Source organism: Urocitellus parryii, chromosome 2, assembly GCF_045843805.1.
Source record: "Urocitellus parryii isolate mUroPar1 chromosome 2, mUroPar1.hap1, whole genome shotgun sequence".
Taxonomy (NCBI): domain Eukaryota; kingdom Metazoa; phylum Chordata; class Mammalia; order Rodentia; family Sciuridae; genus Urocitellus; species Urocitellus parryii.
Window position 1 is genome coordinate 46,345,839 of NC_135532.1, and position 25,678 is coordinate 46,371,516.

Sequence of the window (25,678 nt, forward strand, 5' to 3'; positions counted from 1 at the left end):
TTTCATCTCATCCTCAAAATAATGCTTATGATGCTCAGATGCTATTATTATCTCTATTTTACAAATGAGAAAGCAGACCTCAAAGATGTAAATATTTTTACCAACAGCTAGGAAGTATCACAGCCAGAACTGCTCACCAGATCAGTCTGATTGGAAAGCAGATACTAAATTCTACCACTTTATACTGTCTCCTGTTAGGCATCGTTGTGACTTCCTAAGAAGGGAAACAGAATTCAAATGATTAAATATTTTTAAAATAACTATGCTAAAAAAATCGACCATCTTGGAATGCTATCAAAGATCATGAAGAAAAGGACAGGTTATTTTTTCTGACAGTAAATCACTACCTAATATGCTTCTACTTGACAATCTTTGTGTTTCTCCATAATTTTAAGTCTAGCTTTGAGAGCTGGACTTGCCCAGTACCTTTTCAAGTAGGTCCCACAGTTCTTTTGTAGGATAGTGGTAACTTCATTCTGCTTTTAGCAACAATCAAGCATTCTTGGGGTCATGCTTTGGTATCAGGCAGTCATTAATACTTGTTTCATGTCGTGACTTGTTTGCAGGTGTTACACCCCCACAGACAGCTGGTTATATAGAAGTCACTGATCTGCACTCAAAAAAACTTCGATATATCCCTATTCCCAGGTAACCCATTGCACCTTTGTTCTTAGCTTGATATGTCATAAAAATGAGTGAACTATTTTTTGCTTCCGTAAATGAAAGCTTTCCCTCCTGTTCCCACTTAACAGTTGGTTTGTATCTTACCTTTCTTCTGCATGTTTTACTGGTATGTTTATTTTTGTTTTGGAAAAATATTCAAATATTTGGAACATTTTACGTAGGTATAAGTCTAACACTCTTCTAGCCTTTGTTCTCTTTTGTTTGATCTGTTCTAATGCTCAGTTCTTTTCTAAACCAGAAATAGCATTGTTAGTATTGCAAAAATGTTAATACTTATTAACTTTATGTATTAGTTTTCTGAAGGAAATGCATTCAAAATGTCAAAGGAATTTAAACAGCATTTATTTAATATTGTTTCTAAATATATTACTGTGTGCAGTTATGAAGGCCACACAGTAGCCAAAGGATTCCCAGAGATTTAGAATGAAACTGATTACCATTCACTGCTTTTATTATTGACCAGTCATTGAAGTGAAGCCTTTAAACTAGCTAGGCTCAGGATACAGAAAGAGTAATTACTTGTCTCTGCCCTGAGGAACATTGGTATCCTCACCTGTAGCCTTTTCTGGGCATATCCATGCCTTGTCTCTCTCTTGAGCTAATAAGCTTGCAACTGTTTGTTCGATGTAGCCTAGGTTGCTCATTTTTTCCTTTCTTGACTGCCACCATTTCTGCCACCAAAGCCTGATTCCTCTTATCTTTCTACTCTACTTTGATCTAGATAAGATTGACTCCCCTCCTGTGCTTTCCCATATGCAACTGAGCTCTAACAGTGGGTAAAACCTTGCCTGAAATCTCAGAGGACCCTGGAGACCCACTAATATCAGAGGAAGGACAGGAACAGTGGAATCTCCCAATCACCCAAAACATCACCAGGCATCCTTTCTTTCTCCTCTTCTAACCCACAGAAGAAAATAGCTCAGTATGACAATTCAAAATAACAATTGCATTTCTTAGGACCCTTTAATCAGATTCAAAACATATACAACATAAAATCATTATTCAAAGAAATAGATTTACTTGTTTCAACATATGTGATTTCTTGCAACATGTTAATGTGTTGGTTTAATGGAAAATGACTTTTAGACATTTGAAGAAATTCCTTATTCCACCTTAGTTGTATGCTTATCTAGTCCATTTAACAAAAACAAATAATATACTTTTAAAAATCATTTTAAAGCACTGATGATTTTTTCCAATACTTCTCTTACTTTCTCCCTCAAGAGTTTTTTATTTTGGTGTTTTTTAGTTTTTTGTTTGAGCTACATGTTCTGTCTACAATGAGAAGAACTTCTGGAAGAGCAGTTGTGTGTACAGCCATGTAGTAGCTGGGCACCATAATTCATTCATTTAGAGTGTTGCTGTCCAGTGGAAATATAATGCAAATCATAAATTTAATTTTATATTTCTTATAGCCATAATAAAACATTAAAAAGAAACAGGTGAAATTAAATTTAATAATACCTTTTATTTAAACCATATTATCATTTTGACATGTATTCAAAATAAAAACTGTAATGAGATATTTTATATTTCATTTTTCTTCTAAGTCTATGAAATCTAGCAATACTTACAGCATATCTTAATTTAGACTAGCCATAATTCATGTGCCATGTAATTTAGAGCATGTTTCATTGTCAGTATATCCTGGCTTTCTGTTGAGATTAACTATTGCTATTTGTTTTTGTTTGCATGTATATAATATAAGGGAATGACCTATCTAAATTTCAGGGGTTTTGCTAGTTGCTTAAATTTAGCATTCTGCCAGATATTAGGAATTTTCCATTTGATGGCTAACTTCAAATCATAAAGTACAATAAAAAATATAATGTAACTAGAAGTCCAAATGAATGTGCCACTTTTGCCCTCATGCGTTAATTCTACAAATTTTTTGTATTATCTCTTTGCCTTTGTAAAATGATACTGCCCAACTCTCATATATGACTGTATATAAATCTAAGCTTCATTCCACTATAATTCTGTGTTTTCATTCAATTATGTAAAAGAAAACATGCATTTTTGTTAAAAAATAAAAAAGAATTGAAGAAGTTCTGGACCTGATGTGCAAAATGTAGTAAGTTTAGATTTCTTCAGTACTTCCTTTTTCTTATTATTAAAGAAATTGTTCCTCTAAATTTAAAGTTTTATGGTAGAGAGACAAGGAGGGACAACAAATAGATACAGTGCTCAATAGTATCATATAACATCAGTGTTCTTGGCAGAATGTCAAACATCAGAATTTCACATGAGTAGATTTCATTATTCCTGAATAGCTCTTTATTTCATCGTCTGTACCTACTATTTTTTCCTAACCAAATACCTTTGAGAGAGCACCGTGAAATAAATCCTACAGCATATCAGTGGTTACTTTATTTAAGTCCTCTAGAGGTCCTATAAAATAATTTTGAAATACCTGTTCCCATTCTACTGTTCCCTTCATCATGTAAACATTCCCTGAAACATCTGCATTCCAAGAGTAGTTGTTCTTGGTTTCTGTGTGTTCAGTGTCAACTGAGGCATACTGAAAAAACACCAAAATCATCTTGATTTATTCTTTAACATAGAATTTACTTCATGTATAATGGTTTTGTGGTTTCCAAAAACCACAGTGTTAGTTTATTGTCGGATCAAACCATCCCTTTAAGCTATTTTATTTCATACAGAATATATCATTTGTGTTTAAAAAGCCAACAGTAGTATTTGGAATTTATGATCTGTGTAACTTGTATATAAAAGCTATTCTTAAAGGAAGTATACAGTTGACTTATACAGATAAAAGTTGTATTCCAAAAAAATTATATATATATATTAGAAATATGTAATAAAGAAAATAAATATGAGATATAATACAAGAAGTATATAAATTCCATGTTATAGATAAATTTCACTTTATAAATCAGGAAATACAAATGAAATTGAAATCCTTAAATAAAACATTGGTTTCAGCATTGACATGAGACCTTTGAATAGTGAGGTCACCAATGCAGGTGTAGGAGGGATGAGTTGATGTGGAATTCCTTTCTTCCTGAGAGTGAGTTGCTAGTGTCATATGGTATCCAGGAATATTAGAAAATGTTAATAACCAATAAATGGCTGTATTTTTGTTCTTTACCAATGTATCTGTTATTGTTTTTTGTTTCTTGAGGTTTTTTTTTTTTTTTTTTGGTTACTGGGGATAGAACCCAGGGATGCTTAACCACTGAGCCACATCTCCAACCCATTCTATTTTTCATTTTGATATAGGGCCTTGTTAAGTTGCATAGGGCCTCACTAAGTTGAACTTGGAATCCTCCTGCCTCTGTCTCCCCAACTGGGATTACAGGCATGCACTACTGGCAGTATCTGATCTTTTAATGTACCTACAATTAGAGTTCTGGCTTAGTGCAGGCTGCTATAACTATAATAGGTGGCTTAAGTGATAAACATTTATTTCTCACAGTCTGGAAGCTGGGAAAGTCCAAGACAAGATACCATCTAGTTTGGCTCCTGATAAGGGTGCTCTTACAAGTTACTGCCTTCTTAATTGTATCTCAGCATGATGCATGAGTGGGGCAGAGTTGTGGAGAGAAAGCACAAGCCCTCTGGTCTCTTCTTAAAGGGACAATCCTATCTTGGCGGTTCTACCCTCACGATCTTCTCTAAATTTAATTACTACCCAAAGACCTCCCGATGCTATCACATTGAGGGTTAGGTCTTCAACATATAGATTTGGAGGAAACAATTAGTCCATAAAAAATCGTTATCACAAGTTTAGTGAACTGAAATCACTTTTAACTAGCTTCATTACTTAGACTGTCAATAAGCAATATATTATAATTAATTATTAACACTTTTCCTTCAAAATCCTTGTTAAATTAATTTTTGTTCTGCCTCAGGATTAAAAACTCAGTATGTTCAATGTCTCACTTTGGTCATAACACATACCTTTGTAACCTTCTTATGCTGTGAAGTAGGGAAGAGTCAGGTATAAAATAATGAATAATGTGGTGAACATACTTTTTAAACAGGAAAGAATAATACACATATAAAATATCACTCAACTCCTTTATTTTTAATGTTTCTCATCTTTGGTTTTTATTTTTCCTTTTTCAGTTCAGAATCTCTCTCACCATATACTACATGGCTATCTACTATTTCGGATACAGATGCACTGCTGACAGAGTGGGACAAAATTGGTGTTGTTACTGTTGATATGGGAGGTCACATCAGGCTTTGGGAAACTGGACTTGAACGTCTGCAGCGATCACTCATGGAATGGAGAAACATGATTGGGCAAGAAGGTGACAGACATATGCAGGTACTACTTAAATTAACTTACCTCCTTTTTTGTTTGTTTGTTTTTTCTTCATTATAGAAGGACACAATACCTTTATTTTATTTATTTATTTTTATGCGGTACTGAGGATCGAACCCAGTGCCTCACACTTGCTAGGCAAACTCTCTACCACTGAGCCACAACCGTAGCCCCTAATTTATCTCTTAAAGGTAAGCATTCAGGTATAAATTTCATTCTAGATGCCCCAATCAGGAAAATTTTTGGCTGAACAACTCAAATATACTTGCTAAAATAACTAAAATAAATTTGAACTCATAACATTGAGGATCTGACAGCATATTCTTATAAGCCTAAATTTCTAGAACGTTAGCAAAATATTCACCCAATAGTTTTTAACAACTGCCTTATTTCCAGATAATGCAAATTTAGCAGTGACCAGGAGAAATTACACTACTATGGAAAAGAAATATGGGAACAGGCCACCAGAGCAAAAGGAAACCCAGTGACTCTAGAAATGACTCAGTCAGCACCTAGTCTAGTTGTTGTCTGGAATGAATTATAACAATGAGGAAGGCATACAGTATACTCATACATACTAAAGCATATAATAATTTTTTTTTGAAATTTATTTAATCTTCAGAACAAAACTTCTTTGTTTATATTTCATTCTTATCTAACAAAAGGGAAGGTAGGAAGGGGCATGTTGGTGAATAGCTGTGATCCTAGCTAGTCAGAAAGCTGAGGTAGGAGAATTACAAGTTGGAGGCCAGCCTCAGTGAGACCTGTCTAAAAATTAAAAATGAAAATTAAGAGGACGATGTTGCTCAATGGTAAAGAACTCCTGAATTCAATCCCCAGTACAAAAAAAAAAAAAAAAAGGAAGCTAGGTTTCTACCTAACAAGATAAGACATTTCAACCAAGTATTCCATGAATAATTGGTTAGTAATTACTATTTTATGTGATTACTTTGTGATTTTTCCTTAAAAGAGAAATAAATATATTTGTAAATGAATAATACATATTTTTCTTAGATTCTTTTTAAAAAATATTTCTTTATTTTTAGTTGTAGTTGGATACAATACCTTTATTTCACTTAATTTTTATGTGGTGCTGAGGATCGAACCCAGCGTTCGATGATGATATATTTTGTCTTCATTATCTGAAGTTCTGGCTTCTACTTGATCCACTCTGTTAGTGATACTCTCAATTGAGTTTTTAATTTGGTTTATCGTTTCCTTCATTTCTAGAATTATTGTTTGATTATTTTTTATAATCTCTATCTCCTGATAAAGATGCTTAACTTCTTCTTTTATCTGTTTATGTAATTCATTCTCAATGTGTTCTTTCGCTGCTTGAATTTGCTGTCTCATATCCTCTTTAAGGTTCCATTCCATCTGTCTAAAGTATTCCTTGAGTTCTTTATTTGACCATTTTTCTGATGACTCTAGGTCTTCCTGAATATTTAGGCTGTCCTGCATTGTTTGTACTCCTTTTCTTCCTTGCTTTTTCATGCTGCTCATGTTACTTCTTGTTCTGTTTGACTGCTGAGTTACTGTTTACTCCTATAAATTTATTTGATGCTTGGGAGGAAAGGTATTAGAAGGGAAGGGAAGAAGTCACTAAAGAGAATGAGAGTAAGCAGGTAGAATTCAAGGGAGGGGGAATAAGATAATTGAAAAGAAATGAAAAGACAAAAGAAGAAAAAAAATAGGTAATAAAAAAATTTTAAAAAAAATAATAAAAAAATTAAAATTAAAATTGGAAGAAAAAAAATTTTTTTTAAAAATTGTAAAAAAAAAATTAAAAAACAAGAAAGAAAAAATGAAAATGAAAGAAAAACCCAAATCAAAATTAAAAAAAAAGAGAAAAGAAAAAAGAAAAAAAAAACTAATAAATGCAGTCTTAGAGTTTGATTAACTTCTATTCCAGTAGTTGGAGCTGTGCCCACTGGGCCAAGCTTCTCCTCTCAATAGGCAGGAACCAATCACTGTGCAGCAGCTTCTCCTCCCAGACTGGGCGAGTCTCCAATCCTGAGTGCCTAGGGCCTCCTCTTGTGTCTTCCCCACTTTTCCTCTAGCCAGGCCCCTCTCATGGGTGCCACTCACCACAATACTGGGTACACGCCAGGTCTGCTGCTCCCGGGAGCCCTGTTTTCATGAATGACTGGGCACACTCTTCCAGTTTGCCATTCCCTCAGACCCTAAGTTTGTAGAGCTTGGGGCTGAGAATCCTCAGCGAATTTTACTGCCCCTCCGGTAGCCACGCCCCCGGTAGCTGGTGACCTCAGCTGTCAGCACTGGTGGGAGCGGTAGTTCCGCGCCGCAGGTCCCGCACCACCTCTAATTCATTCGGTCTGGCTACCGCGCTCACGGGAGAGCTGGGAGGGGCCCTTAAGGTTTCCCCGATGTGTGGAGAGGGAAGGCTAGGGGATTACACACCTGTAGCCGCAGGGTTCAATGAAGTTATCTCCTCCGCCGCAGTCTGATGATGTCAGTTCTCTGCCATGGTGGTATCTCTTGCAAATGGCGACAGTTCGTTTCCCTTTGCCGGGTGACCAATGCAACCGGTGGGTCCTTACTGTCTCTCCCAAGCCCCATTTCAAACCTGTGGCCGTTACCTATGAAGGCTCGGTTGGCATTACCTCCGTAGGATCAGAAGGGCCGACCAGTTGTTTCAGCCGGATGGATCAGTGCTGAGTCACAGCTGTTTGTCTGCGGGAAGCAGGCAAACGGGAGCTTGAATTCAGCCGATCCGGGCTCGGTGTGTGTTCTGAGAGGCCCAGACTGTTCACCCCAGATCCACATCAGCTCAGCATTGCCTAGTGATCCTGAGCAAACAGATTTAGGCTGTTTACGACTCCCTATGCCTGCACAACTGAAGAGGTCAGAGACTTGATCTCTCCGCGCCCGCCGCCATGTTGGAATCTCCCTTCTACATATGCAGTTTTGATCAAGGAACTCCAGTGGTCCACATAATGTAATAATTTGAACTTTGTCAATGTACACAGAATTTGCAGAGTTTTCACTTAACCTGAGCTGGAGCCGTTCAGCAGCAGGCATCCTCATCTCAGCCTGACTTTATAGTTCTTAGCTCATGTTCCTATCCATGTACCTGTTGTGAAACAAGAAAGTCTCTGTATCCTTTGGAAAATGCCCCCCTCTAAACAAAGGAACAAACAGGGAAAAAGCAAAACATGACAACAACAAAAGTATTCTAAATCTAAACAGCAAATAGTATCAGCCCACAACTGAAGAGAAAGTGAAGAAATCTGTGCTTATTCAGAAAAATAGAAATTTGGGCTGAATTATGGAGTTGGAATGCCACATGGACTAGTGGCTTGGATGCATATGATGAATTTTGTCATACATTCTGTGAGGAGGTAAGGAGAGTAAACTCACAAACTTTCAATACATTTTCCAGACAGAATTTTATTTTTAGCTTTATTAATGAGTCTACCTCTCAATTTACAGAATTATATGAGTCTTAAGGAGTTTATGAAAAGGTTTTAATAATACATGACTGCACTTTATGAGAGAAATTCCATGCTATAATGGTATTTCTGGTTTGGGGAATTCGTAAATGCCTCAGGACTCATTTCTTAAGATTACCTGCTACATAGCATGAGTCTCTAAGATTTTCATCTCACTCTAGTCAGAATGGCAACTATTAAGAATACAAACAACAACAAGTGTTGGTGAGGATGTAGGGGAAAATTCACTCTCATGCATTGCTGGTGGGACTGCAAATTAGTGCAGCCAATTTGGAAAGCAGTACAGCGATTCCTTGGCAAGCTGGGCATGGAACCGACATTTGACACACCTAATCCACTCCTCAGTCCCAAAGGACTTAAAACAGCATACTACAGGGACACAGCCACATCAATGCTTATAGCAGCACAATTCACAATAGCTAAATTGTGGAAACAACCTAGATGTCCTTCAGTAATGAATGGATAAAGAAATGTGGTATATATACACAACTGAATATTATTCAGCTTTAGTAAGAATAAAATTATGGCATTTGCTAGTAAATAGATGGAGCTGCACCATATCATAGTAAGTGAAATAAGCCAATTCGAAGAAACCAAAAGCTGAATGTTTTCTGATATGTGGATGCTAACCCACAGTAAGGGAGTAGGGTAGGGAAGCATAGAGGAACTTTGGATTAGACAGAGGGGAGTGAGGTGAGGTAGGAAGGAAAGTAGAATGAATCAGACATTATTATCATATGTGCATATATGATTACATGACTGGTGTAATTCTACATAATGTACAACCAGAAGAATGAGAAGTTATAATCCACTTATGTGTGATGTTCAAAATGCATTCTACTGTCATGTATAACTACTTAGAACAAATTAAAAAATAAAAAATAAATTTAAAAAATTCTTTATGTCAGAATCACAGCAAATAATCAGTTCCTAAAATAATCTAAATTATTAATCTAAGTAATCTAAAATAATCTCTAAAATACATTTGTGATCTACTTCACAGTATTACTATGGCTCACTCTAAAGTCTCAATAAATACAAACTCTTAAAATTATGCTTTTTTTGTTGTTGTTTCTTTTTTGTGGTTTTGCCGCTGGTGGTTTGTGGTACTAATGATTGAACCCAAGAATGCTCTACTAGTGAGCTACATTCCCATCTCCAATTTCCTTTTTTACTGTTTTGTGTAACATGGACTCCTACTGACTCAGCCTCCTGAGTATAGTTCGTCTTTTTGAAGAATATACTATTTTTGAAGATGTTGTGGAAAGAACATACATGATAATGAGAATATCCTCAAAAATTTATTTTTCCAGGTAGAACATATTTGGTTTCAACTTAAAATATTCACTATCCTAAGCCAAATTTTATTCTCAAATGTCATGTTCTATTCACAATTCCAGGATGAGCAAGTAAGGAATATATTATGAAATGACAGTAAGAGTTCCATGTTCCAGCATATACTGGAGTGTAACCTGTGTATGCCAATGTGATCTCTCAGATTAGGAGAATGAGTTTAATATGAGTGAGCATTACAATATGACTACAGTACAAAGCACTTCTCAATTTAGGCTGCATAAAACGGCCTCCCCAATACAAAATAGAATGGGCCTCTTCTCTAAGCAGCTAATCGGGCTATTCTTCAACTATCATTTGTTAATATTCATCTTCTATAGGATTATGTTAAGGCAGAATATATCCAAAGAGATGTGAGTAGGATGGTGAAAGCGTTTGAACTGAAGCCACATAAGTTATGAGAGAAGAACTGGGAATAATTAGCCCAGAGAAAACAATGCTTGATTTGGACATGGCTAAATATTTCCAGCTCCTTGAAACTCAACTACAGCTACTTTGTCAAAAACAAAGATATATTATTCATGATGTTTCATAATCTATTTTTTCTCTTAACTCATTCAATGGGTTCATACTATTGGTTATGTGTATTTTTATAAATTCTTTTTTCCATATGTATTTATACTTGACTTTCATAATTTATTTGTGTCACTCTAGTGCCTACCCTGTTGATTAGTGCTATATTTTAATTCAGATTCAAAGAATGCATGAACTTTCAGAGAGTTTGCTGTTCTTGAACTTATTTGCCTAAATTATGATGTGTGTATTAGCAATTACATAGTTTATACCATATAATACACATTTTCCTTATGAGCTATGGGACAAATAAACCATATTTCTGTGGTTGGCTAATTATTATATTTTATTTATTTGTTATTTCTTTTTATTCTTCAAGTTTTGTGGTGTGTATGTGTGTGTGTGTGTGTGTGTGTGTGTGTGTGTGTGTGCATATTCTCACTGTGTGGATAGGTTAGAAAAAATAGATATTTATGTAATCTTACTTTCATTTAATTGCTTTCTTTTGCATCTGTTTATGATTTAGCCTTGTTTTGTTTTGACTTAGGTGAGATATAATTATATACAGGTTTGAACTGTTTTGATCTTATATTTGCTTGTTTGTTTTTATATTGGTTTATGTCCTTAATCCCACAATACCAAATTTTCATGCTCCCTCTCCTCTTTTGTCTTTTAATTACTTTTAGTTAATTTTTTGTAATTCCTTCTTTATAGTCAACATCAGCTACCTATCTCCTGACTCTTTTTGGTTTACTTAACATATTTCAAACTTTTCTTGCCTTCTGTCTAATAGAATTAGATAGTTAATGTAATTCACACCCCATTCATGTTGTTGTGATTATTGATAGAATACACGACATAGTAGATACCTGCTGTTTAATTCTTGATTGAGCTCATGATTTTTTGTTTTTGGTATTGATGGTACTGATGCTCACCTCAACATTCCTATATAGGTGGCAATTATCGCTATAGATGTCAAAGTGGACAGCAGACACTGTATATCTGTTGCTAACAGTAGTGCTATTCCTGGCTCCCACTTCCTGTAAGAGGATCTGGAAAATGATTGGAACATTTCAAGTTCACAGAGTCAAGATCTTGCTGTGGAGCAATACTCACAACTCTGCCAAGTTAGGAACAGCAAATCTCACTCCACACATGATGATCTAGCCACACATGATTCTTCACATTACTTCAAGGGCAGAGAATTGGGGAAACGAAACCCCCAAACAAACAAACAAAAAAAACCAGGTCCCAAGTAGGAACAATCAGAGGGGCACCTCAGGTTGCACTCTTAGATATCTACTCATAAAGCAAAAAAGACAACTATCCACAAGAGGACTTAAAAGACGAAGGAGAATCCATTTAACTGATGCACAAGTCCAACCAAGACCTCTGAAAACATGAGGAAATAGGCCAAGAAATCTCCTCCAAAATTCAGAATCTCCCAACAAAGGATCCCACAGATATGGAAGTAGATGAAATTTCAAAGATTATAAAAATGATTATTAAAATGTTAAACTAAAAGAAGATCTAAGCAATGAATGAAGAAAGCTAATATTGGAGAAAAAAGACCACTTCAATAAACAAATAGAAATATTGAAAAGAAACCAGTCAGAACTCATGGAAATGAAAGACACAAATCACACATCAGAATAGCTCAACTGTGGAACCAACCTAGATGCCCTTAAATGGATGAATGGATTTTTTAAAAATGTGACATATATACACAATGGAATATTACTCAGCAATAAAGGAGAATAAATCATGGCATTTGCAGGTAAATGGATGGAATTAGAGAAGATAATGCTAAGTGAAGTTAGCCAATCCCAAAAAAACCCAAATGCCAAATGTTTCCTTTGATATAAGGAGGCTGATTCATAGTGGGATAGGGAGAGGGAGCATGGGAGGAATAAAGGAACTCTAGATTGGCCAGAGAGGGTGGGAAAAGAAGGGAGGGGGCGTGGGATTATAAATGATGGTGGAATGCGATGATCATTATTATACAAAGTACATGTATGAAGACATGAATTGGTGTGCAAAAACATTGTATAAAACCAGAGATGTTGAAAATGGTGCTCTATGTGTGTAATAAGAATTGTAATGCATTCCACTGTCATATATTAAAAAAAGAAAGAAAGAAAGAAAGAAAGAAAGAAAGAAAGAAAGAAAGAAAGAAAGAAAGAAAGAAAGAAAATTCCACTGGAAACCATCACCAATAGATTAGATTTCATAGAAAACTTGAGTCCTTGAGGACAGAACTTCAACTTCAGGCCTCCAAGACAGGGTAAAATGTCTCAGATGGGGGTGTTCTGGCGGCCAGCATGGAGGTGGCAGGACCAGCTGGAGCTGGGGGAGTCACTAACTCTGAGGGAGAAGTCACCCAACCAGAGGGCTGAAAGTCCAGGGAGGGAGCAGAGGCCCCGCGGGGGTGACTGAGCCCCTGGTGGCAAGTTTCTAGTCAAAGTCCAGGCCAGGCCTCTACCTTTAAGGCAGAGTGCCAAGGTGGCAGGAACCCTGCACTCCCCAGAATTCTGAATGCTTTGGTCATAATTGATCCCTGCAACGCTCCAGGACATTCAGCTAGAAGGTGGATGGTCATAGAGCGGTTTTTGGAGCAGAGCTGAGGGCTCTCTGAAGCTCTAGCAGTGTTTCATGGTTTAGAGGCCTAGGCTTCGGCTTGGGCCAGACCTTGGGTCAGGTGGGAGGCAGCTTGGCTTCCCCCACTGGCCAAGTCTCCAGCTGCACCACAGATACGCCTGTGGAGGTCTCCAAAGCTGTGGAAGACAGTTCCCTTCGTTGTCGAGGAAAAAAAATTGAAACCACAGAATCAAGGTTGAGATCAGAGAATACAAGACTTAAAAAGTATTCTACTGATCTGGAAAAAAAGGATGAAGCATCACAGCTTCAAATAAACCTTCTGTGATGGAGCAGAGTGATCCTGCTGCAGAAAAGGGAACAATTTCTCCACAGAGTTCATCAGTGGGAGAAGTGTTCAGACTCCAACAAGCACTGTTTGATGCTGAAAATGAAAGAATGAGACTCAGGAGTTTAAGACAGGATACCAGCCTTGCTGAAGACAATCTGAAACTTCAAATGCATGTCCAGGTTTTAGAAAAAGAGAAGTCCTTATTGAGTCAAGAAAAGGAAGAACTTCAGATATCACTTTGCAAACTGAGCTGGGAATATGAAGTCATTAGAAGTGTGGCTTCAACAGACATGTATTTGAATGTACAAATACATGACTTAACACTGAACTTGGAGGCTAAGGAGCAAGAGCTGTATGAGAGTATTAACGAAAAGCAAATGCTGAGAGCTGAGTTAGAATATCTGTACAATGAACACCGGGAAGCCATAACTCACATGAATTGGATAATAGATGACCTATCAAAACAGCAAAATGAAGGAGATGGTCTAATCAAGAAGTTGAAACAAGATCTGGATGATGAAAAAGAGAGAGTTCACCAACTTGAGGAGGATAAAATGGACATAACTAACGAGTTGCATGTACAGAAAGAAAAGTTAACTCAGAGTGCACTGAGCCTCAGTGATTTGCATTTAACCAAGCAGAAGCTTGAAGCTAAAGTCAAAGATTTAGTAGGTCAGCTATGTCAGTCACAAAAAAGTAGTTTAAACATCCAGCAGGAAAACCTGGAACTTAAGGAATACATTAGCCAAAAGGAAGAGGAACTATGTAGAGTTCGGAACGAGTTAAGACATGCTGTTAATGAAGACTCTAATTTTAAGGATGACTTGCTTAAAGAAGGGGAAGTCGAAATTACAAACTTGAAGCAAAATCTTGCAGAAGTAGAACAGCTCAATGAAAATTTAAAGAAAGTTGCTTTTGATCTGAAAATGGAAAATGACAAGTTGATTTCAGCATGTGAAGATGTAAGGCATCAGTTGGAAGAATCTATTGCTGGTAACAACCAAATTTCTCTAGAAAAAGACACTATTATGGAGACTCTGAAAAGAGAGAAAGAACAGATCCAAGTAGAACTGTGTCAGGCCAAAAAGAGACTGTTGGAAGAGGCAAACAATTACAGGCAGACTATTCAGGAACTCTCAAATGTATGTAATTGGAATACCTCTGCCTTACAGCTGGAACAGGAGCGTGTAGTGCAACTCAGTCAAGAGAAAGACTTTGAAATAGCAGGACTCAAGAAGAATATTGAGCAAATGGTTACTGATCAAAAAGAAACTAAGGAAATATTGGCATCTTGTTTAGAAGAACAGAAGCAATTGATGCAACTTATAAATGAGAAAGAAGTTTTCATTGGCCAACTCAAACAAGAAAGTTCAGAACTGCAAAAGGATTTAGATAAGTATTCTCAGGCCTTAAAACAAAATGAAACTTTAAGGCAGACCATAGAGGCAAAAGACAAAAGTCTTAGTGCCACAAAGGAAGAAAACAGACATCTGCAAGAAGAATTGGAAAGACTTAGGGAACAGCGGAATCGAGTTGGAGCTGTGGCTGCACCTCAAACCCTCGATAGTATCACAGAACTAGAATCTGAGGTATCTCAACCGAATGTCATCAAGAATCTTCTGGAAGAGGAAGTTACACATCATCAAAAGATCATTGAAGATCAAAACCAGAGTCAAATGCAACGACTTCAGTCTCCACAGGAGCAGAAGGAGGAAATGGATAAATTTAAATACCAGTATGAGCAGATGAAGGCTGCACATACCCAACTGATTTTTAAAAAAGACAAGGAAATTGAGAATTTGCAGAAAACCATCAAACAAATAAAAGCCCAGGGGCATGAAGAGAGACAGGACATTCAAACAGAGAATGCTGATAGTTTTCCAGAAACAAAAGAGAAAAGCCTTAATATAGAAAATGGGAATGAAAACCATGCCATATGTACAGCCAAAATGGAAAAATTTGTGAAAAGAATCAAAGAACGAATACTTGACATTCAACTTTATAATTCAAAGAATATATCTTTAACCAAAAAGATCCATCAGCTGTCTGAAGAGGAGGTTGAGAAACTCACTCAAATTATCCAGCAGAAAGACATGGAGAGACAAGCTCTTTGTGCTTGAATGTCTCTAGTTTCATACACCTAAGATGTCCTTGACCTCCAGCAGCAACTCCTCCAGACCTTCACTATGGAAGGAGAACAAGGATGATTTGTTAGTATCCATTTAAATATTTCAATTGGCTACAAAGTCACTTCAGGTGAAATTCAATTTTCTAGGTGTTAAATATAGCTATTTTGAATGGGAAGATCCAAAAGTGTCCCCAACATACCCTTGAGACCAGATGAACCAACTAGGCTTAATAGTTCTTTATCAGGACTTTTTATTCAACATTGTCCAAATACTAAAACAAAATTACACTTGGAGGGCCCAAATATGAAATTTAGTGGTTCAATTCTAAGATTCTCTTTATCAAAATTCTTTAATCAAAACTTATCCATTTAACTATTTCAATTGGCTACAAAGCCACTTCAGGTTAAATTCAATTTTCTAGGTGTTAAATATGTCCATAAGGAAAATGGTTTCTACTCGTTAAGTGTGAGTCAAACCAAAAGTCTTAATACATCAATCATTTCCAATGGAAAAGTTAATTTGTAAGAACGTATCATTAAAATCTGGACTGTTTATCTAAACGATTCTCTGGGTTATCAAAACGAGTATTTAAAATTAATCTTTTTTTATTTTTGTAAATTAAGATAAAAGATGAATCAAGAGTTTCCAGCTTGAGCTGGGTGAAAGTCGGAGAGGAGAGAAAGCAGATTATGTGGCAATTGCTTCTCTGACACCTGTAGTTTCTAGAACCATTAAGAACATTTTTATTAAAATTAATTTAGTATGAAACAAATTTTTAAATATAAATTATATTATAATTAAATATAAATTAATATTACTACCTTTAATTTAAATTTATTTTAATAATTAATTTTATGATAGTTTTATTACCTTTAACTTTATTTTTTGATGTAGCACTTAAAATTTTATTTGTATTGCTTTTTAATTTAATAAAATTAATTTATATAAAATTATAACATAATTTATATTTTAAATTTATTAAATTTTATTTAAATTAATAAAATGTAAAGAAATGAATTTAAATAAAATTTAATATAAATTTTATTAATTAATATTCATTACATAATTTAATATAAATTTTCATACAATTAATTTTAATGAAAGTGTTCTTAGTGGTTTTGGAAGCTCCAGGTGTCGGAAAGGTATTTGTTTTATGATCTGCTTTTTTCTCTTCTCCGATTTCACCTAGCTTGGGCTGGTAACTTTTGATTTATCTTTTTTCTTAATTTACAAAAATCAAAAATAGAAGACAAAATACCTGGTAGCTATAAATATGTATCATCTTTTCTTCCTTTTTATTTCTTTTTTAAAAATTTTCTCTCAGTTCCAACTTTTTGGTTTTTTTACACACCAGAATTAAAATACCTAACATAGAAAAGAAGGCAAGAGCACTAAAAGCTGCAAAAAAAAACCCATCAGGTATCATTTAGGAACAAGCCACAAAGGCTAACTTCTGGCTTCTGAACTCAGATCCTAAAGAAGAACAAGGCCCAGAGTGAGATATTCAAGAAAGCTCTTAAAGAAAAATTTTGTCAGTCGAGATTTCTAAATCCAGCAAAGCTCTTTCAAAATCAATGTAGAAAGAATTGCTTTATATGACATGGATAAGCTAAAAGAATTTATGATCACTGAAGAATCACTACAAGGAATACTCAAAGATAAACTGCACAAAGATATACCCAAAAAATAACTCCCAAAACTCCTAAATAGATGATGACCATGAGAAGAGCAACCAACTAACTGAAAATTAAGACAGAATTAAATGTAGTAAACAAACCAAAATATCAGAAAATTACAAACCCATATTCACAATAACCCTGATTGCATCTGGCCCCAACTCCTCAGTTAAAAGACACAGATTAATGGATTGAATCAAAAAACAAAATTCCACTAAATGTTGTTTGCAAGAACCTCTATCACCAGCAGACAGGTCATCCAAGTATAAAATTAATAAGGATTTTTCTGACTTTAATACTATAAATCAAATGTACCTAATAGACATCTAGACACTATTTCACCCCCAAACAGCTGAAATGAATTTACCTTTTTCCAGAAGCTCATGGAATCTTCTCCATTATTGATCATATTTTAGAATGAGTACAGCTTGCAAGACAATATTTATTGAGCTCTGCATATAAAATATGTTCATGAATTTGATGTGCTTTGACAGAAACATGTGTTTTTCCAATAGCAAACAAGCATAAAAATAAATCCAAGTGTTGCTACAACTGCAGTTCCTAGAACCCATTATTTAAAATCCATTTTTTATTAAAATGTGACTCTATATTTTCAGAAACATGGGTTAATTATAAACCCAAATTTTTCTTGCTATATTTCATGATATTCCCTGTAAAGTATATTTTTAATTTGTTACATTTATGTTCCTCTCAAGAATACTATAAAGTTATATCACATTTTTCCTTAGAAATAAAATCATATACTTTCAAAGGCTTTTGATGACTATTATTGTGGGACCAAAAAGGTAAAAGGTTATAACTTTCAAATGTCATTTTCTAATTATAGTGAGCAAATCAGAAAGGGATTTCTCTGTCTATTACTGGTAGAATCTCTATGAGGGCTTTCAGTAGTACTTCCTTCACCATCTATCTTTGAAATGCACAGAATCTTCTAAAACCCAATGTGGGACTACAACTTAAATGTTCTTGTGTATAGCCATGACAGTGACAGATACAGAATTAGCACACAATCAATTCTTAGAGAATCATGGAAAGCAATACATGGAAAAGATGACTAATTTATATTAAGCACCATTGATCCATTCCCTCTTTTAAAGAAAATATTCTGGGGCTATGAATCAGTGCAGTTCAATGCAACTTAGGTAACAAAGGTTGGCCTTTCTTTAGGCACTAGTCCAGAAGTTTTGACTTTTGAAGATCTCAGTAGAATATTAAGACCTATTTTCCGTTTTAGAAATCATTAGATTACTTAATTGGCATTCAGTAAATTTAGTTTTTCAGTGCACAGACTTTGTACATCCTTTGTATATCCTTTGTGGTGGTGCAAGAAGCATGGTCCTCTTGAAAGCATGCTTCAATCTTTGTTTTGGTCAGTAACTTGGAAAACAGTCTGTCTCAGCCAGTCAGTGTTACAGAATTGTTTTATATAATGGTTACATGTACATATATCTTTGGGAAGCTGTCTTAACTCAAAAAGGCATTGCCTTTCTGACCTTTTCCTGCCATATCTCCTAGTGATATATATCTGTAGAGACGACTTTTACCAAGATGATCTAGGGATGTGCCTATGTGGTAACCCTTGGCAATGTTACCTATTATTTTTATCACTTACCCCTGTTCTAATATTCCCTATTAGAGAAATCTCAGAGATGGAAGTTCGTTTTGAATCTTTAAGGTTTTCAAGAGTACCCACTAAGACTGCAAGTCCCCTGGGCAGTGTAATGTCCAGTGGTGTGCAGATAAGCCAGCTCCTCACAGGCCAGTAGGGAGAGTTAACAATGCCAATTTCCTGGGTATAAGCATTTCCTCCAAGGCTGATGACTAGCTACCAAAAGTTGAAAGTTTGTTTGTAAAATTCCTGAATATTGAGCAGTTATCTCTCACAAGCTGGTACAATTTGGCTCCAGCATGCCACTGGCTTAATTAAGTCTTTATCAACCAACTGCCTGAGGAGAATGATGACAGTTACCTAAGAGCGAGGATTTTGAGAAACAAGGCAATGGAATGTGAATAGGAAGAGAGAGGTGAAAGAAAAGAAAAGGGAAGGGAGGACTGAGAACACAGACTAGATGGTGTCATGCTGTCTCTGGGAAATGTAGTTGCCTAGAGTTGTACCAGTTGCAGGTGTGCAGGGCCCTTCTTGAACTGGGAGCTTGGTTTGAGCCAAGAATGGGAGAGAAGTCTGTCCTCAAGTGAGATGATGCCCCTGGGTTCATGTGTAGGGGCCTCCTTTCTTATATCCATTGTATTTCAGAACAAAGAAAATGTGCCACTTGATATTGCATTCTTTCCAGAAGTAATGCTTCCATTGATAACAAGATTATCTGAAATTGTCAAATACAACTAAAATTAAATCAGTAACTACCTCCTTAAGACAAGCAAATCAGCAAGTTTGTGATTTTAGGGAAACTATATTTTCATTAACCTTTTGGGCAATACAAGGAGAATGACATCCGTATAAACTTTGAAAATTGTGGGTTTTATATACTTTTAAACTAAGGTTAAAAATAGAAATATCAACTTTCTTTCACTCTCTAGGAAAGGCCTAACCTGAGAAATTTCTTTTCAAATCATCAGCAGGAATATTTTAGCTCTCTTTTCTTATGATAAGCTTTAAGATCATTATTCTGAATGTTACCATATCCCCAGTGCATATTGTTGAGTAAGATGATACACTAGTATGGCAGTATGTATAAACGTAGATGTATAAACAATGTGATCCTGCAATGTGTACACGAAATAAAAATAAGAATTCATACCCCATTTGAATCAAATGTATGATATATGATATGTCAAGTTCATTGTAATGTTTTGAGCAACCAATAAAAAAAAAGAAAAAAGAAAGATGATAAATAAATGAAAAGGCAATCTTAGAAAAATTTATTAAGGCAATTTTCCTTATATAAGGAGTAAATTAACTCAGGAATATACCTACTATAAGTTGAGGTGTCAAATTCAATGAATAGGTTCGTATTCAATGGCTCTATAATTTTTACAATGCTGAAATTATTTGGTGCATTATATGTATAGTCAACACATCACAATGAATATAGAAATAAACTTTCTTATCATTATGTTTACAAACATAATTATGATTTTTATTCATAAGCAGCATAGCATATTATTTAAGAACATGAAATTCAGAGTGGTCATACCAGGTTTCAAATCTCTTTTGAACATTGTATGGGATCTTTGACAAATGAATTACTCTTTCGAAACCTCATTTCCTAATCATAATATAAAGATAATATAAGAAAAAATATATGATAAATGCCTAGGACAGAGTGAGTACTCAGTAAACAATAAAAATTAGAAACAGGATTTTGGTAATATTGGGCTACAGAATACTTTAATGCTTATATGGAAACAAAGCAAATTAAAATGAAACAGTGTTACCTAAATATCCAACATTAAATCATGACCCAATGAGTTACATAATTCATCATCTATCCTAGTGTTAAAATGAAAGCTTTGTTTATAATCCTGTTGGAGAAAGTTTTGTCAAGCCCAAAAAAGGAATTGAAAAAATGGCCTTTGCCTAAACTTGTCAACTTGAAGGAAAGCAGGAAATCAATGATAGGACAATTGTCAGCATAGGGTTATAGTGTTTAGCCTATTCTAAAGACAAATTAGAAGACTAAAAAACACACAGCAAAACATACATCATTGAGCCTAAGTCCAGAGAACAGTAAAGAGCAATTCAAATTTGATGCTGTGTTTCTTAGCTTTTCTTGTTTAGATTTTTGCCTTCATTAGCTTTAGGACTTGAAGGCACTGGGTAGCCCTGGAAATTGATGTGTGGGTGGCACAAGAAGTTGGAAGATTAGTCAAAAGTCTGTACAGAGGCTGCCTAGGCATCTTGGCTTTCTCCTCTACCTTGTGCTCTCCCCTACCATACAAAAGGCAGGAGCTATAAGGGAGACTCCTACAACTTAGGATAGGGCAGGAGTGAGACCATACAAGGAAGAGATAAAGTTAAAGTTTACCCCTTTCCTTACTTGGATACAAGGAAGCTGCCATCTGTGTGTGTGTCTGTGTGTGTGTGTGTGTGTGTGTGTACACATATACACTTCCTGGCAGGAAATTATCAAAATTCTTTTTGGTCAGTGACATGCCCAAGACAAGAATATATATGAACAAAAGTAAAATATATTGCAATGGAATTGAAATTATGATAGAGAATTTAGGAATCATAGAAAGCAGCTCAGTTTGGTTAGATACACTGGGAGGACTGTATACAAAAGCTGGAGAAAAGGCAGGAGATTAATCTTGTATCATATTATCAAGGTCATGAGATTTTTCCTGAAGGCAGTAGAAAATTAAGCAACCCTTTAATTACCTTTTATCACTGTTAGGGAAGAATTTTCATTTATCTTTCTATCTGTGTCCACAGAGAGCTTACAGCAAACTAAACAATTAGCGAGAGAAAATGCATTCATTAAATGGCAATACAGGTTGCTGGACATTCTACGTAGAATTCCCGTCAATTCTTTTGAAAAACATAGTTTAAATATGATGTAAACACACTCTTAGAGATTAAGTCAAGTCATCTGGCTAGTTCCAGATACAGGGCAAAAGCTTTAGAAAGATGGAGCAGAAAATAACCATTGTTTAAATTTCATTTTTTCTGTTTTGATTTAAATAGAACATCTTATTTTATTTTATTTTCTGGTTGTATGAAAAGTATGTTCACACCAATTTGTGTCTTCATACGTGTACTTTGGATAATGATGACCATTGAGTTCTTTCCCTAAAACTTTACAAAGACTTGCCTGTTCACTAGTCCTACCCTCATGCAAAAAGCCACTTTTTTTACAAGTAATTTTTAAATATCAATGGGTAACTTCTTACACAATGTATGGAATCAAAACAAACAGAAAAAAAAGAACTTTGAAATATAGGGGTGGTACAGATAGTAGAAAAACATTTCACAAAAGGACAATTGATATTCTCAGAGAGGTAAGAAAATATATTACAATCAAAAACTGAAAATGGATAATATTTTAACGTAGGAAATCTTCAAAGGACAAGGAAGATCTCTAGAAAATTAAAAAGTGATAGAAGGTTAAGAAAAGTTGATATAAGGTATTGGATATTAGAGAACACTTCCAAAACACAAAGAAAGTTAAAATAGAAAAAAAGACGATGGCGAAGTTGTATCTAATATGAACTCTAGGAAGAGAACAAGAGGGCAGAAAAACACACAAAAAGTAATTTGAGTAATTTATGGAACAACAGGTATTAGTGTAACAAATGGGAAAGTATATCCACCTGAAATTTTAGAGCCTCATAGATAATGAAGCAATGATGAAATCTTCAAAGTTGGAGGCAGTGGAAAACAGGTCATATGAAATGTGCTAGAAAATTCCATACTATCATCTCTCAAATCCTAATGAGAGTAATATGGGAGTACTGGGGTTGTAGCTCAATGGCAGATCACTTGCCTTACATGCGTGAGGTACTGGGTTCAAATCTCAGCACCACAAAAAGATAAATAAATAAAGATATTATGTCCATCTACAACTAAAATTATATGGAAAGAAAGAGAGAGAAAGAGAGAGGGAGAGAGAGAGAAAGAGAGAGAGAGAGAGAGAGAGAGAGAGAGAAAGAAAGAAAGAAAGAAATCCTAATGGCACTGGCCTTCTTGGCAGCATTAGAAGTCAAAGGGAAAATCATTTCCAACCTAGAGTTTATATCTAGCTGCACACTGTTAGTCATGTGTGCAGGTAGGAAATATTGTAAAAACACTGTCCAATTTTCAAATCTAAAAAAAAAAAAAAAAAACTTGCATTTTTTCTCAGAAAGCACCATACAATAAGAGGATATAGCCAACAAAGAGGAAGACATGGGTACAAAGAGTGGCTTTAACCAGGAAAGAGGCAAATGTAATAAATTCCCATTAAGATAGTGAAAGAGTGTCCTAGCTGTGCAGGGGGCCTGGAAGCAACCTCTCCAAAATGAAGAGGGAAGACACAGGGTCTAGAAAGAGTAGATATCTTATTTTTTTTCCTGGTATAGGGACTGAATCCAGGGGTTCTCTATCCTGAGTTAGATCTTCAGCCAGCCTATTCACTCATTCATTCATTCATTCATTTTGAGACTGAGTCTTGCTAAATTGCTTCAGGCCTTACTAGGTTTCTGACTCTGGCCTCACACTTGCCATCCTCCCCCCTCAGCCTCCCAAGTCCCTGGGATTACAGGTATGTGTCATGGTGCCCAGTTGGATGTCTTTTTTAATAATAGAAAGGAACTAGTAATGTGATAGACTGGTGACATGAGAAGAGCTCACAGGTTTGGTGAAGAATTCTGGAACAATTAGAGATAGATACATAAAACATAGTTATGAATTAATGAAGAGTCCTTAAATAGAACATTGATTAGTGAGGAAAATGAAAAAGTAAAGTATGTAGTAGTAATATATAAAAAATAGTATATTAATTATATAGTAATGTGTATTATTTTAATGGAAATATATATAGTAGTATATAATTACACATTTCTTTACACACTGAAGCATACTATCATACTTATGTAGTAACAAGTTTAATAATTAATCTTTATTGTTTATGATACTACTCTATTAGGAAGATGAGAGGAGGAAAATTGATATGTATTTGAGGTGAAAAAGGTAAAATAATCCTTACCTTTCATAGTAGGAAGTCAATAGATTATGTCTGAAGAGTAAAGATAACCTAAACCAGGTGTGGTGGTGCATACCTATCCCTTCAGGAGTACAGGGCAGAAAGGTTGAAGTTCAGAATCACCCAAGGCAACCCTGTCTCAAAGTAAAATAATTAAAAGGGATGGGGATAAATCTCAGTGTTAGAATACCTCTAGGTTCAGTCCCCAGTACTATAAAATAATAACAATAATAATAATAATAGTAATAATAAATAAAATATTATTCCAAAATATGGAAGTAAATAGCAGAAGTCATAGTAAGTAGAGCTTTAGCAGTTTCCTTTAGGGGCTAGGAATAGATGATGGGACACAAGGTTTCTCATTGAAGGATAGTATATATCTACACAGGTATGTAGCTTCTCCTCAAGGATGAAGTTGAATCACAGAAGTTAAATGACTTTATTTTGTTTTTGTTTTTAAGTAATAATCTTTGTAGAAAAGTTGTCTGCTGTGTCACATGTGTATGTGGTGCCAGGGATCAAACCTAGGGGCATTGCACATACTAGGTAAGTGCTCTATCACTGAGCCACATTCCCAGCCCTGGTGGTCTGTTTTTAAGGGTATCTTTCTTAACTGCATCCACCTTCTTATATGTTTCTGCCCAGAGAAGTAGAAAAAGAACTCACCTTTCTGTGCCCTGTTGATATCAAGGTTGTGATAAGTAACATTGTTACTGACCAGCTTTCCAGAAATTTTTTCAAACCTTGCTCCTGCCCACTGATCTCTACCCTCAGTTTAAGGAATATGAATTTAAAAATAATACTAAAGTTTGGTCTTTTGTTCATACATATGCAAAATTAAAATTTTTAATTAAAGTTTCACACAAGTGATTAAAGAGACATATCTTAGTCCATTTGTGCTCCTTTGACAGAATACCACGGACTGGATAATTTGTCAAGAACAGAAACTTATTGCCTCACTGACCTGGAGTCTGGGAAGTCCAATATCAAGACTCCAGAGAGTCTAGCAATTCTGATTCCCAGGTAGTGCCCTTATTTATCCCTAGATCACCTAAGATTGAATGACAAAGAGACAAAAGAGAACTAAATTTACTTTACTATAGTAATACTAGCCCCATACATGAGGGCAGAATCCTGAGGACCTAATCATCTCTCAAATATCTGACTTTTTAATATAGTTACAATGGCAATTAAATTTCAGTAGGAGTTTTAGAGGGAACAGACATTCAAATGATAACAAGAAACAAGGCCTGACAGGCGTTAAAATTATTTTCTAGAACTTATTTGAGCCTCTGCAGAATTTTCTGGTGGGAAGATGGAGGTATGAGTATGGTCTTCCCCAATATAATTATTGCTCACATTCCAGGCAGAGCACAGCACACATATTTCTTCTACAGCCTATGGCCCAATATCAGAGCCACCCATGCCTTCTGCTCATATCTAAACACAGCAGAAAACATTGGCTCTTAGAGAGAAAGATGCAATGCATTTAAAATGGAAAGGTGAAGCCCTTGAGCTGCTGGGCACAACAGAAGCCTGGCTGGGGCAGGAAACTAGACTGGCTGGTCTGTCCCAGAGGAAGATGGCATCTCATACACTTAGAGTTGCTTTTCTTTCTCAAACTGCTTTGTTTCCGTGGTTTCATTTGCATTTTATTTCAGCCATGTTTGTGTACCCATGAAATAACTGTGACATTTAAAAAGTGAATTATCATTGATACTCAGCAGATGAATAAATTTTTATTAACTACAATCTCAATGAAAATTCTATACTAGGGAATAGCCTTCCAGCAGTCCCAAGCTGTAATTAATGCCTACACATCCAGTTTGCTCACATGGGCTAGGAATGTCGCTCAGGAGTAGAGCACTTGCCTAGCACACACAAGGCCCTGGATTTAGTCCAGCACAAAAAAATTAAAAAATAAAGAACAACAATATTTACATTTGTTTGTCATCACAAATAATTTTT

The 25,678-nt window shown here is 35.4% G+C and overlaps 1 protein-coding gene across 1 annotated transcript in view; it reads left to right on the plus strand.

The window, feature by feature from the left end:
- Positions 1-25,678, plus strand: part of Vwa8 (von Willebrand factor A domain containing 8) — a 396,504-nt gene that overhangs the window by 279,424 nt on the left and 91,402 nt on the right. Inside the window, exons 36-37 of the mRNA XM_077795206.1 lie at positions 567-648; positions 4,777-4,981. Coding sequence (XP_077651332.1) covers positions 567-648; positions 4,777-4,981 — 287 coding nt within the window. The remainder of the gene's footprint in view (positions 1-566; positions 649-4,776; positions 4,982-25,678) is intronic.